Raw genomic sequence first — 13923 nt, forward strand, 5'->3', positions numbered from 1 at the left:
TCTTTCTTTCTCTCTTTCTTTCTGCTCCCAACGCTGTCTATCTGCGGCCTTGTCCGCTGATACCAACGCACCCGCATTATTCTTGATCTGCCCGAATGGTCGGCTACACTCGGCCATATTCTAAACTCGCGAGCTCAGCCCAAGACCTTCGTGCCTGACCCGAGACCTCTCCTCCCTTGGCTATGCCACCGAGCGCATGGCGTCCCAGAAGTCCTATGGCTCTCCCAGCCCCTCCGTGTCACCCATGTTTTCTCCTCTCGGACGGCGGGGGTCGCGGGGATCGATGGCCACCACACAGACCGAACGAGAGAACATGAATGCCGCCCTAGATCAGATTCACAGCACAGCCTATCAGTCGGGTTCGCTGACCCTATTCAACGAGTTCACCAGTCCACCGCCACCAGCCTCTGCGTCGGAAGAGAAGAACTTGTCGGAAGGGCTTCAGGGTGGACTCAGTGGGCTCTATAGCCGTTTTCGAGCTTCAGTCGGAGGTGGAGGCGGCAAGTCGGCGGAGAAGAATGCTGTGGAACCACCCGCGATCAAGAGCCCTGTCTCGGAGCGGTCGATGACCAAGTCTGTCTCGGACCTGGCGGGCAGCACGACGGAGTATCCGCCATCGAACCCCAACTCTTCGCAAGGTTCGAGACTGCACTCACCAGTGGCGTCGAATTTCCAGCATAACCCAGACATCGCGCAGCATTCACATCTCAACAAAACATCCAAGGGTTCCTCACAGAGCGCCAGTGTATCGTCCAAGACTTCGATTTCGCCCGCTCCCGCTGGCAAAGCGAACATTGCGCCATTGACAAAGTCTACCGGCAGCTCTGTCGCGGTAGATCCTGCCGTTACTCAACTGCATGTGAATGCCATCGGTCAAAGCCACCGTTCAGCAAGTAGCTCGGGCAATATTGCATCGGTCGGGATTCCAGACGAGGTGGCAAGTATTAGCAGCAGAGATGGCCCTGTCGAAAATCCTTTGAGTCAGACATCCTCTGTCTTAAACCCAAGCGTGTCGCATTCTCCGGTCATATCAGCAAAGATGCAGGACAGTCATCATGAAGACCAAGGAGCAGTGGATGCTAATGCATCGTTCGTCTCAGCAATCCAGGCCTCCGATAACCAGTCAAGGAAATCCGGACTTGCAGAGCAACAGGGGTTGCCCGAAAACGCACTGGCGCCGATATCATCGCGACATTCAAAACAATCCGAGCCAATACAAGATCTTGCCCCTGCACGCTCGACAGAGAGGCCAAACTCGAGAGCGTCTATCGGAGTAAATGAGTCAAGTGCACCGGCCCCTGCGTCGACCAGCATCCACAAACTTCCCCAACATGAAGAGGACCTATACCAGGCGGATGACTCTGCCAACAACAGTGTGGTTGCCATGCCTCGCGATAAAAAGAAGACAACCGAGTCTTCCAAGGCCCCTGTGTCGGGTAAATCCAAGGACCAGCCGAGCATGCCGGCCAAAACGGGCCGATTGCCTGGCTATGTGATGTCGCGAGCGTCTACTGCCGAGTCTGTTACAACAGTATCTTCATTGTCACCATTGAATACGGCCGTTGATCGAAGCCTCGGTGCAGGTCTACGCAACGCCCGTCAGCCAATAGCCCGCGGGGATGGTGTCCTCTCTCAGCTGCGAAGCAAACTACTTAGCAAAGATTTCTGGATGCGCGACGAGAATGCGAAAGACTGTTTTCACTGCGGGGAACCCTTTTCGACATTCCGCAGAAAACACCATTGTCGCACATGTGGTCAGATTTTCGATTCAAGATGTACTCACTTGATACCCGGAACTCGGTTTGGGCAACCTGGTTCCATCCGTGTTTGCAAGCCCTGCGAGGCCATGATCAACGGGCATGAGGATGACTCTTCCGAGTTTTCTGACAGCGAGCAGAGCCCCATTGTCACCAACCCTCGAATTTCCGAGTTCGCTTGGAGCAATAATGGACGCACCTCTGCGGACGATGACGATACGTCATCTGTGGTCTCTCAGTCGATTGACCAAGTTCTAAAAACGCCAACAATGGCCATTCCAGCCACTCGCCGTGCTGGTGAGGGCCATAATAGCCGTTCGGCAGTCCTTGAAATCAATTCAGACCGCCCCTTGACCAGACCTACCTCCTCGCGGTCATTAAGAGCGTCCTTGAATACACGGCCACACTCCGTAAGCCACAAGCGTCACCACTCTCGTCAACAATACATCCGAAGTTTCAAATCATATCATGAAGATCGAGCTCCATTTCAGCGCCGCCATGGTGATGACTTTGCATCTGAATCTCGACTTCCTGCATTCCACAAAGATAACATCATTGACCCCGACCTGGCTCAGTACCTATCAGATGACGCATCCAGCGGTGATGAGCAACCTAGCCTTCTTTCTGCGGTTTCTGAGGGTTCTTTCGCTAAAGGTAGTGGTGACCATGAGAGAGCAACCCTTGGTGGCCTTCTTGGCTCAGCCATGAAGAAAGGTCGATCCGCGTTCGGAGATCGAAGTGCCCCCAGCATAAGCCATTCTATGCGAGATGCAGATGACGCCAGCATTAGCAGTTCAAAGGCTGTGAATCTGCCTCGCACTCATCGTCGTCGAAACCTCAGCGTTGCTAGCAGTCATCGCCACTCACCACGGGCGTCAAAAGACACCATATTTCCCCCTGACATCTCTCTGCATAATTCTCCATTCTCTACTGTCGTTAGAAATCCAGGCGGATTCAAGATGACCCGAAGCTCGTCAATGAGAGGGGCAGGAGCCCCTCCTCTTGAGTTGAACAGAACCAGTCTGGAGCATGTGCGCAAACTTTTACGGCAACTACTCGCGGATTCGTCTGTGCCACATGGTGAAGGCTGGGAGAATGCTCTTCTGCCAATTCTGTTGAAGGCCGCTGATGAAGTGGATCCAGATGTTCAGCGAGGGGACGACATGGATATTCGCCACTACATCAAGCTGAAGAAAATCCCCAGTGGCCGGCCAGGTGACACATCCTACGTCTCAGGACTGGTGTTCACCAAAAATCTGGCGTTGAAAAGTATGCCCCGGAGTATTCCGCATCCGAACATCTTAATCATCACTTTCCCACTGGAATATGCTCGCCAGCAGCAGCACTTCATGAGTTTGGAGCCTGTCATCCGACAAGAGCGCGAGTTTCTGGAGAATCTTGTCAGTCGAATCGCTGCTTTGAGACCCAATCTGCTTCTGGTTGAGAAGAACGTGTCCGGACTAGCTCTGGTCCTCCTTGAGCAAGTTGGAATTGCAACTGCGTACAATGTGAAGCCATCAGTTTTGGAGGCTGTGTCTCGGTGTACTCAGACTAGGATTGTCACATCCATGGACAAGCTCTTGACCACACCCGTGCGCAGCGAGTGCAGCAGCTTTGACGTGAAAACTTACGTCCACAGTGGTCGAAGGAAGACGTACATGTACATCTCCGGTTGTCCAAAGGAGCTTGGCTGCACCATCGTTCTTCGAGGTGGAGACGAAAAGGTGCTCGGGAAAGTGAAACGGATCACGGAATTCATGATCTATGTGGTATACAACCTTCGACTGGAGACGTGTCTGATGCGAGATGGGTTTGCAAAGATACCAACATCGCCCACGGGCGAGATGAAAAAGATCGACAACAACGGAGACAAGAAGAATTCGCCCCTGCCAATCGCCAATGAGGGCGAGCAGGAGGTCTCCACTTCTCAGCAAGAGCACAATGAGAAATCTGGCGATCTTCTTGATGGAAAGCCACCCGTGGCGGCCGAAGCCACCGACGTTCCAGATGATGTTCCCATGCCGACGTATTATAATGATATGGTCCAAGACGTCGATACCAAGATCCTTTCCACTTCCCCCTTTGTCAAATTCGAACCTCCCTACTTGCTCATGCGCACCAGAGAGATGGAGCGCCGGCTGGCCTATCTGAAACGTCTTCGTGATCAGGATCAAAGCTGCGAGCCTCCTGCAGACGAGAAGACCAAATCTCAGAAGTTTGTGCTCATCACCCCTGAGATGGTTCACGAGTCACCCCATGATGCCCCGCCTAAGGTCAAAGAAGTGCTGCATGCGGCCCACGATGCTGAATATGACCGGGCGCTCTATCATTATCAAACTCAGAAACGCCAGTGGGAAGCCTATGTGTCCGGTAATGCGAATATGTTTGACCCGTATGCTCATCAGAATGTTGTTGTCTTGTACAGTCTCGTGTGCACAACAACTTCTATCCCTTGCTCTGGGCCGGATATCTTTGCTCTAGAGTTTTACAATGAGCACGGCGACGACACGATCTTTGAGCCGGATTGTACAATTGGGCAGTACGTCGAGGACCTCTGCCACTCAGCGAACGCAGTATGCACTGCAAACGGCTGCGAGAAGCGTATGTCTGAGCACCATCGCCAGTACGTCCACGGAGATGCGCAGATTAGCGTCTTCGTTCAGCCCTATCCTTCCAAGCTTCGAGGCCTGCAGGATATTGTCCTGATGTGGAGCTGTTGCAAGATCTGCGGAAATGAGACACAGGCTGTTCCCATGTCGGAGAATACCTGGAAATATTCATTTGGAAAGTACCTAGAGGTCTCTTTCTGGGGCAGAGATCTACATGCGCGCGCTGGTGTTTGTCCCCACGATCTCCAGCGAGATCATCTCCGTTATTTCGGCTTCAAAGATGTTGCCCTTCGAATCCAGTACGACTCGATTCATCTCCTCGAGATTGTTGTTCCGCGGCCTCGGGTTACGTGGAAGGTGGACAATGATCTGAAGCTGAGAAACGAAATCTACTCGAAAACAGAGAAGCGTCTCAACAAATTCATGGCGTCGGTGCTTGCGCGGCTGAAGGGGATCAATGTCGAGAGCGTTGTGCCCGAGCTGGCGGATGACTGCAAGAAGGAGATTGAGTCCTTAATCAAAAAGGGACACGAGGAACATGCTGCTTTGATCCGTCAGCTGCAAGACAGGTACACCAGCTCCCGCTATTGGGAGGTGATCCCCCTGAACGAGGTGCTCCGTGCCGTTCAAGAGAAGGTTGTCGAGTGGGACATCTTATTTGCCGAATTCGAACAGAGTTTCTTCCCATCTGAAAAGGATATCAAGCGGATGGCAACGCTGCAGCTCAAGAAGATCTTCCTTGACAAAGACGCTACATCCGTAACAGCGGAAGAAGCTCTGCAATCCCCCACTGATATGGAGGATGAGGGCACGCAAGCCCTGGATAGGCCGCGGCTGAGGCGGCGCATGACACTCTCGCCGGAGAAGGCGCAAAATGTTTTGGTTTCGGTTGTTGAGGAGCATACGGGCCGGAAACACCGCGAAAAATCTTATGCTGACTTGCCTCCGCTTCCATCTCCACCTCCGACTGAGGCTGCGGCTTTGTCGACTGATGCGGTGGAAGGCAAGAGGGCATCTCCTCAGGATGAAGCTGTTGCGCAAGAAGTCCGTCATTTGGATTTGGCCGTTCCCTCAGGTCAATCTCCACGTTCGCCTCTGGACGCGACTTCGCCCTTGCACCGACCTGTGACCAAGTCAGATGTGCTGGAAATACCTGCTCTTGACAACTCTGCCAAACTACCGCCACCCTCGCAAAATGCAGGACTCATCGAAGAGAGCAAAGCCATGGAAAGCGATGCAGAGGGTGCCACTGCGAATCTACCAAACACTCCAGCTCCTCGACCCTCGGCCATTCCAAGACTCACCGAGGGTGCATTCCGACGATCAGGAAAAGCGCGATCTCCGCCTTTGTTACGCGCCCAGTCCCAGCCCGCCCACCTTTCACGAGACAATTCCGGCATCAAATTGAGTCCTCCTAACTTTGATCTGGACACTACCGTATCCCCCGAGTCACCCACCAAATCTCCCGACAAAAAGTTCTCCCTTGGCCTAAGTGCACTGAAACCAGGCCGGTTCACTTCAGGGCACTCTCTCATACCACGCTCTACCCCGAATCGCAAGGGCAGCTCGCGCGTGTCAAATCTGGCCAGACACTTCGAGCAACTGAGTCGCGAGTTTGAAAAGGAGAGACAAAAAGAACGACGACAGCGCGCTGCCCGAGGCACACATTCGCGCGCCTTTCCCTTGGCCTCTTCAAAGCCTATCGTGGAGGTGTACCGCAATGTGAGAGAGGCTGTTGAGGAGCGTGAGCCCCCGGTGGATGGCGAGGAAGTCTTGCCTCCTGCTCCGGGGATCCCCTTAGATGACAGTGGCCGAAAGAGCGATGAGTCTGCAAGACAATCGCCGGATGACAAGTTGAAGGAGAAGCCAGCGGCACAGGAATCTATACCCGAATTGAAGGACGTTGCGCAGCTGCTGTCTGAGGGCGAACCGGATGAAGTTCCCAGTGACGAAGATCGAGCGGTGGTCGATGAACTCCATCAGGTGGATTCCCTGGAAGAGGCCAAGTCGCTACCCGAAGACGATTTCAAAGACCTGCCCAAGGATGAGCGCACAACACTAGTGAAGATGCTGACCAATTTCTGGTCTGAGCGGTCTGCCAGTGGCTGGGCGCCTCTTGCGTATCCGCTCAGCGTGACGGATCATGTCTTCGCCGATTGCGATATCATCGTGCGGGAAGACGAGCCGAGCTCTCTAGTTGCCTTTGCTTTGGATTCCTCGGATTACAAGGAGAAGCTCGCAAGCATCCAAAAGCGGTATGATGAGCTGGAGGACTCTCAGCCGGAGTCTGAGGATGATACCGAGTCCGCGAACGAGGCCCGCGTGGAGCACGCTCTCCTACGCGCCACGGGTACCCACCTCAAATACCAATTCCAGGAAGGTCAGGCGAAGATGCTTTGCAAGGTTTTCTATGCGGAGCAATTCGACGCTCTCCGCAAGAAGTGTGGCGTGGCAGACCGCATCGTCGAGTCGCTCTCTCGCTGCGCGAAGTGGGACTCCAAGGGCGGCAAAACCAAGTCCTTGTTCCTGAAGACGCTCGATGACCGATTTATCCTCAAATCCCTATCCCCGATCGAGACGCAGGCCTTCCTCAAATTCGCACCCGCCTACTTCCAAATCATGTCGGAGGCCCTCTTCCATGAACTCCCCTCCGCCATCGCAAAGATGTTCGGCTTCTACCAAGTCATCATTAAGAACCCCGTCACAGGCACCGAATTCAACTGGTTCCTGCTGCTAATGGAGAACCTCTTCTACGACCGCGTGCCGACCCGTCTCTTCGACCTGAAGGGCTCAATGCGCAACCGCAAAGTCCAAAGCACCGGCGAGCGTGACGAAGTGCTTCTCGACGAGAACATGGTTGATTTCATCTACGAGACTCCGCTCTTTGTCCGCGAACACTCCAAGAAACTGCTCAGTCAGAGCGTCTGGAACGATACGCTGTTCCTGGGCCGTCAAAATGTCATGGATTACTCACTCATGATCGCTATCGACGAGTCACGCAGCGAGCTGGTTGTTGGTATTATCGATTGCATTCGCACCTACACGTGGGACAAGAAGCTTGAGTCTTGGATTAAGGATCGTGGATTTGCGGGCGGTGGTCGCAACCGGCCGACGGTGACTAGTCCCAAAGAATACAAGAGTCGGTTTAGGGAGGCGATGGCGAGATATGTCCTCCAAGCTCCGAGGTATGTTTTTTGTTCGCTTAATTTGCCTTTCAGTGCTAACTGTGTGCTTGCTATCACTAGCTGCTGGCACCAGTTCCAATCCAGTGCAATGTACCGCTACCCGCAGGGCGAGAACCAGTCCGGTGGTCATGTATCCCATCTGGCTGATATGGATGCAGTCGATCAACATGGCAATGTGGAAGGCGTTTCGCGTTGATGATCTGCTCCTTCAACCTTCGCCGAACACATATTTACTTAATAATGACTAACGACGTGATGATTCCGATGATGATGATAACATTGAAGATGATGTCCTGTCCAAAGCCTTTCTGTTGTTTGCGCTTGGGGCAGGGATTGGGAGGTTATACATAGCATTAACTCCCGACTGCATGATACTCTATTCAACATGATATGATGCCTTCCCTTCCTTTCCCTTCTTTTTACGACTATTTATTTTTATTCGTCTGTATATTTTGAACATAGCACGAGCAGGACACTTATCCAAATTTACTACATTCTGTCTGTCCACTGGGCGTTGCCTCTGCTTTTTTTATTTCAGCCACAAAATTTGCAGCCAGAGATATCTGGAGGAACCGACTCCCGGGAATGCTTTATCCACAGAGAATGTGTAGAAATCCATTTCTCGGAAAAAATCACTAGCCAGGCAAGAGTCACAAATAGTTGCACCTCCGCTCCCCGGCCCTTCAAACAGCAATGCTCAGAATTCCTGGACCCTCCAGATACTGCGCGCCAGACTGCGTAGATCGTTCTCATCCATCAGGATATCGTGCTCGGTTCGAGAAACTGGCTTCCGAAGAAAGAGCTTATTAAATTCGATTGAGAGTGGTGTACCGCTCGTCCGAGTCGTGTCGACATTCCCGATGTTATCCTTCCAGGTTGTGACCGTCTGCATGACGGAGCACTTGTTCTTTTCCGCCTCCGATTCCCATTTCATGACCGTGATATGGGGGTTCTTTCGGTTGATGGACATGGTGAAAACAATCTTAACATCACCATTGGAATTAGTGAGCCACCATTCCGCATCGGATTGTAGCTTGGCCGGGCGCTCTGAGACTCCGACCTCAATCACGATAGTTGGCCATTTGTTCGAAACATTCGGTGGACGTTCGAATGGCCCCAGTCCATTGTCCGGTGTCTTGGTCTTTGTTTGCCCCTTTACCTTGACATCCGGGTAGTATTTCAACTCATCCTCGAGGGCATTGTTGTTCAATGACGAGATGATTTTGTTATGAAATTTTTGGATGGCGTGGCCATGCACGGGGAGCGACATTTTGACCAGGAGCGTTTGCTGAGAGGGACTGTAGGATTTCCATGACTTCCTTAGGTCTGAGGAATTTATAAACCTGTGGGTGTAGGTCGTCTCATTGAGACCAGTGAATGCTACCCATTCACTATATTCGCCTGTCTGGTCGCCTTGGAACCATTCATATTCTTGGTCAATCACATTATTGAAGTGTTGACTCCCCTTCCATTGATATGTATGGGTCGTGTCTGGAAGACCCTCAAGTATATCGCTATCGTCATCGCTGTTTGTGTCCTGGTCCATTGAGGTTTCTTCACAGATCAAGAGTCAAGGGTGAGGAGTGTTACCATTCGGACAAGATATTGATCTTTTTTTGAGGTCAAGGCTTTTTGGATCAGCTCTAATCAAGTCATTAAGTGATGCCATAATGACTCATAAATGACAATAAAATCAATGAAGTTCAACCTGGTCTTGACGGAATACTACATAAGATAATTGACAGAGTTTCGATGATAACACTGACATATGTTGAAAGGAGAGATTTTGATTGAAAGGTTGAGTCTTGGATATATATTTTTGATAATATTGACACTGCTGATGCAATACAAACCAAGTTACTATTGAATATTCTGTCCCATCTCTCTTTCTTCTTTTTTTTTAATCCAATTACAAGCTCTAATAGAGTAGTGTGGGGTTTGTCGCTGAAGAAATGGATCTCCCTCGGCTGAAACCGGGGCTGATCGCGAAAAGGCCTCGGGAATAGTATTTAGCCCGTGTCTCCAGTCAGGATGGAGTGACGAATTTATTTCCCCCCTCTCGTCTCTCTCTTTTTCTTTTTCGCTCAATTCTCAATTCTTCTATGCTCTGCTCTGTTCTGTGCCTTGATGCAGGCGCGTGTTGACCACTCCCTCAATGCGGAGATGACCAGTGCAGACAGAATTTCGGAAGAGCGAGCACATGCCTGCCTCGGGTTGAGCTCGGGTGCTTCTTTTCTTTTGGTTCAGGCACTTTTTCTTCTTTTTCTTTTCTGCTCTTCTCTTTTTTATTCCTCTCCTGCTTTTCCTATCATATCCTATCCTATACTAACAGACACCTACACCTACACCTACACCTTTGCCACTGCAACACCGAGACCAACAGGAACAGCAACGAGAAACTTCTTGTCTAGACCGTCTATCTAACCAAGCCAACGAACAACTAACCGACAAAACAGCAACAGAAAACCAGACAGACTAAAGCATTAAATTCGTTTCATATACACGGGTAAAAGCAAAAATGCATCGGGTCAGGTCAGATCAGCCCCAAATTTTCGGTTGTCCATGCACCCATATCCAACCAAACTTATCCATCCAATGGCATCGTCTACCTAGTTGAGCTCGGGATCCAGACCCAGATTCTCCTCGGCGGGCACGACACGCACGGTGTTGGTGTGGCCCATACCGCCCCGCCAGCCCTGAACGCAGACGATGGGATCGCCCTTGTTGATCAGGCCCATCTTCAGAGCGTGGCCGATACCCCTGCGATTGCTTTATCAGCTTGCCGAAACTACAATTTGGATCTCGGGAGAGACTTACCACTTGAGACGGCGGTCGACATCCTCCTGCCAGATCTTGACGTTGAAGTCGGGCTTCTTCTCCGGGAAGAGGAAGGGCCAGACGCCGCGGTACAGGTGCGAATACCGAGAGGCGCGTGCGTTGCGAGTGACCATCAGAATGGGGCAGACGGGGCGGTACTTCGACAGAAGGCGGGCGGTTTTACCACTGTTTTCACGATCAGTCTCCTGCGAAACAAAAAGCGACATACGAAAGAAACCTACCTAGTGGTCAGGACGACAATGGCGCCCGCGTTCAGCTCCAGACTGGCGCTGACGGCAGCCATGGCGATCGACTCGGAAGTCTCGGTGGGACGGGGAGCCAGGGTGCGCAGCTCGTCGAACACCTGGAAATGCGGGATGGCAACCTCGGCCAGCAGACAGGTCTCGTGCATCATGGTCACGGCCTCGCATGGGTAGTTGCCCTTGGCGGTCTCGCCGGACAGCATGACACAGTCGGCACCATCGAGGACGGCGTTGGCAACATCCGACACCTCGGCGCGAGTCGGGCGCGGGTTGTATGTCATCGACTCGAGCATCTGCGTGGCACAGATAACGGGCTTGCCAGCCATATTACATTTGGAGATCATCATCTGGCCGTCGGGTCAGTATCGTTTCGATCACCTGCAAGGAAAAAATGACATACCTTCTGAGCAAGGAAGACCTTGGGCGCGGGGATCTCAATACCGAGGTCACCGCGGGCGACCATAACACCTGGGCAAAAAATGAGCGATGATCATCACTACGACCAAAGCGACAGACTTACCATCAGTGGCCTCCAGGATCTCATCAAAGTTGTTAACACCCTGCTGGTTCTCAATCTTGGCAATGATCTGAATCTCCTTGCCCTCCTCGCCGAGCACATCACGGATGTGGTGGATATCGCTTCCGCGACGGATGAACGAGGCAAAGATCATATCGACCTTGTTCTTGACACCGAACTTCAGATCGGCAATGTCCTTCTCCGACAGGGCGGGGAGGTCTACGTCGGTGCCGGGCAGGTTGACACCCTTGCGCGAAGAAATGTTGCCATTGTTCAGACACTTGACCCGCAGGGTCTTGTCGTCCACTACCTTGACCACCTCGAACGACAGAATGCCGTCGTCCACATAGATGAGCTTGCCGGGGGCAATCACCTTGGTGATGTTCGCGTAGTCGAGGTACCTATGTCGGAGACGACTCTGTTAGCTCTGGCTGTGACGAGATGAGAAAAAGGGACGTACATGTTCTTGTCGTCGCTCGCAGTGGCGTATTGCTCATCGGTCGTGATGTTGAGCTCCGTACCGGCTTTGATCGGGATGTCCTGGTCGCCGACGGTGTTACCCGTGCGGATCTCAGGGCCCTTGGTGTCGAGGGCAATGGCGAGAGGGCGACCGGTCTGGACGCGCGCAGCCTCGCGGGAGTGGTCGATGACGGATTGGTGGTACTGGGCTCGATGTCAATTTTGGCTGCATGATCTGGGGAGAGTGGGACTGACCTCATATGAGCCGTGGGAGAAGTTCATACGAACGACGTTGAGACCAGCTACGATGAGGTGAGTGACAGGTCAAAAGAGTGGAGCAGCATGGAGAGTGCTACCTGTGCGGAGGGCGTTGATCTTGTCAACGGCATTGGTCTTGGGTCCTGGATTGAATGTCAGTCCACGATTTTTGGGCCTGAGGGGGGACGGGATGGGGGAAACGTACCAATGGTGCAGATGATGGAGGTGCGGCGGAAGTTCTTCATGGGGACCATCTCCGTGTTGAGCTTGGAGTGCCACAACATCTTGGAGGGGTTGGAGAGGTGGTCAAGGGAAGTAGTGGCCGCCATTTTGTGTGAAGAGTATCTGCAGAAACAAAAGGGTATGTGGGTGGTGGTATAATCAGGAGTGAAGGGAGATGGAGAAAAGAGGAAAAGTGCTAGTGAGGGGCGGGAGAGGAAAATGTTGCCCGCCGGATGGAGCAAGTCCGCCCCAACCCGTGGGCCAACACCATAGCTCGTAACCACACGTAGGCATATAGTACATAGTCATTGGTGTTATTTGATTGTGATTATCTTCTTATCCTATTCCTGGCATTCCAATTCAGGTTGTGCATCCCTGATATTATTATGGTCAGTGTACTACTCTCCTAGAGGGGTGAAAATATCTACAGTAGGGGGGAAAAAAAAAGAGACCAAACCAAAACCAAACCAAACCAAGCCCAAAAAGCAGCTGTCGAGTTGAGAGGCACTAGGAGTGCCCCGTGCTGGCTTACTCGCAGTACATTCGAGTCCTCCTATCGGCCATAATCTATTGTGACAAATAGCCACACCCAATTACTATTCCAATCCAGAAAAGGGCGCCCGGTGGGATGTTTCTTATCGATAGGGTATCCCAGCCACACTGCTTTTTGCCTAAAGTGGCTGGTCCAGATAGCACCAGCCACATCGAGCGTTGTCATGTGCGACCCCATCATGTGATCACCCCGGCCACTCACCCGCATCATCACTTGCACCTTTACCCTCGCTCTCACATCCACTGCATGCTCTTCCTCTACCTGTTCTCCAAGATGGTATGACACTAATACAACACTCACTTATCCTATCCTCGGGATTCCTGACAAAGGACTAACTCGATCCTATTGACAGTTCGGCCGTCTCACCCACTACGCATTTGATGCGGTCCTCCGTATGTCTTCGCCTCCACACCTCTCTCTCTCATATAATAACCCCAACTAACAAACTCAATAGTATCCGCCTTTCTCGCCGGCGTCAAGCGCTCAACCGGCCTCACGTAAATGCCCCCGCCCACCTCCCTAACTCCACTATGTACCGCACCCCGGGTATACAGACAGAGCAGAGAAGAGCAGCAAGCTAACTCGACCAACCCATGCGCACCCCCCTGGTGATGTCCAGGTCCTGTGCGTGTGGGGTCTTTCACAGCCCCAGTGTCAACTCAGACAAAATCTCAGACAACAAAGAAATCAAGCGGTGGATCGATAACTACCTCGGTGTGGGCGAGTGGGTGATGGATCAGTCCGTTGCCGTCATGGGATCTTCTGGGTGGTTTGAGCGGAAGCGGTGATAATTTCTCTGCCTCTGTCTCTCTGCATTTTGAGCTTGACTGTCAACCGCGGTGCGTGCTGTGCCATGTGTGCCTTGGACGGGTGTGTCTGCACACTACAGCGTGGGGACCCGAGCAACATTCTGCAACGGCTTCCGCCTCGGCTGGATTGACGAGTGAACGACCAACATCCATCCATATCTTTCTCTCTGCTCCGACTTTTCTTGACCCTCCTCACGGGTCTCGGCGTCCTTGGATTCCCCCTTTCTTCTTTTCTATGCGATACCTTGATATTTTTTTTGTGTACTGTTCTATATGCTCCGCCAGTCATACATCTCACCATATCCATACTGCCCAACATCTGGATTAGCCATATTGCTGTGAAAGGAACGATTAGTAGAGATAGGTAGTTGCTTCTGGTTCAGCTGCAGTGGGCCTTGGTCAATACGGCGGCATGTATAGTAGTGGGCGGTCTTTGTCTTGCTTTCTCTCTTTCCTTAGACGAGCTCCGTTTAG

General features: G+C 52.1%; 4 protein-coding genes across 4 annotated transcripts; 2 read left to right on the forward strand and 2 right to left on the reverse strand.

Moving 5' to 3' along the window:
- Positions 1-196: 196 nt before the first annotated feature.
- Positions 197-7747, forward strand: N7474_010014 (1-phosphatidylinositol-3-phosphate 5-kinase FAB1; the record flags this gene model as incomplete). Its single annotated transcript, XM_057201424.1, has 2 exons — positions 197-7551; positions 7612-7747. The coding sequence occupies 2 exons, from the start codon at positions 197-199 to the stop codon at positions 7745-7747; spliced, it is 7491 nt and encodes a 2496-aa protein (XP_057049411.1).
- Positions 7748-8248: 501 nt separating this feature from the next.
- On the reverse strand, positions 8249-9097 carry N7474_010015 (uncharacterized protein; the record flags this gene model as incomplete). Its single annotated transcript, XM_057201425.1, has 1 exon — positions 8249-9097. The coding sequence occupies one exon, from the start codon at positions 9095-9097 to the stop codon at positions 8249-8251; it is 849 nt and encodes a 282-aa protein (XP_057049412.1).
- Positions 9098-10160: 1063 nt separating this feature from the next.
- On the reverse strand, positions 10161-12194 carry N7474_010016 (pyruvate kinase CDC19; the record flags this gene model as incomplete). The annotated part of the gene is made up of 9 exons (XM_057201426.1): positions 10161-10311; positions 10369-10554; positions 10611-10978; positions 11032-11099; positions 11152-11549; positions 11609-11811; positions 11863-11909; positions 11964-12008; positions 12071-12194. The coding sequence occupies 9 exons, from the start codon at positions 12192-12194 to the stop codon at positions 10161-10163; spliced, it is 1590 nt and encodes a 529-aa protein (XP_057049413.1).
- Positions 12195-12886: 692 nt separating this feature from the next.
- On the forward strand, positions 12887-13428 carry N7474_010017 (DUF1748 domain-containing protein; the record flags this gene model as incomplete). The annotated part of the gene is made up of 4 exons (XM_057201427.1): positions 12887-12916; positions 12993-13032; positions 13095-13137; positions 13287-13428. 4 exons carry the CDS (start codon positions 12887-12889, stop codon positions 13426-13428), a joined length of 255 nt encoding a protein of 84 aa, XP_057049414.1.
- Positions 13429-13923: the final 495 nt, after the last annotated feature.

This window comes from Penicillium riverlandense (genome assembly GCF_028828495.1).
Source record: "Penicillium riverlandense strain IBT 135883 chromosome Unknown utg000008l_segment0_segment0, whole genome shotgun sequence".
NCBI lineage: Eukaryota > Fungi > Ascomycota > Eurotiomycetes > Eurotiales > Aspergillaceae > Penicillium > Penicillium riverlandense.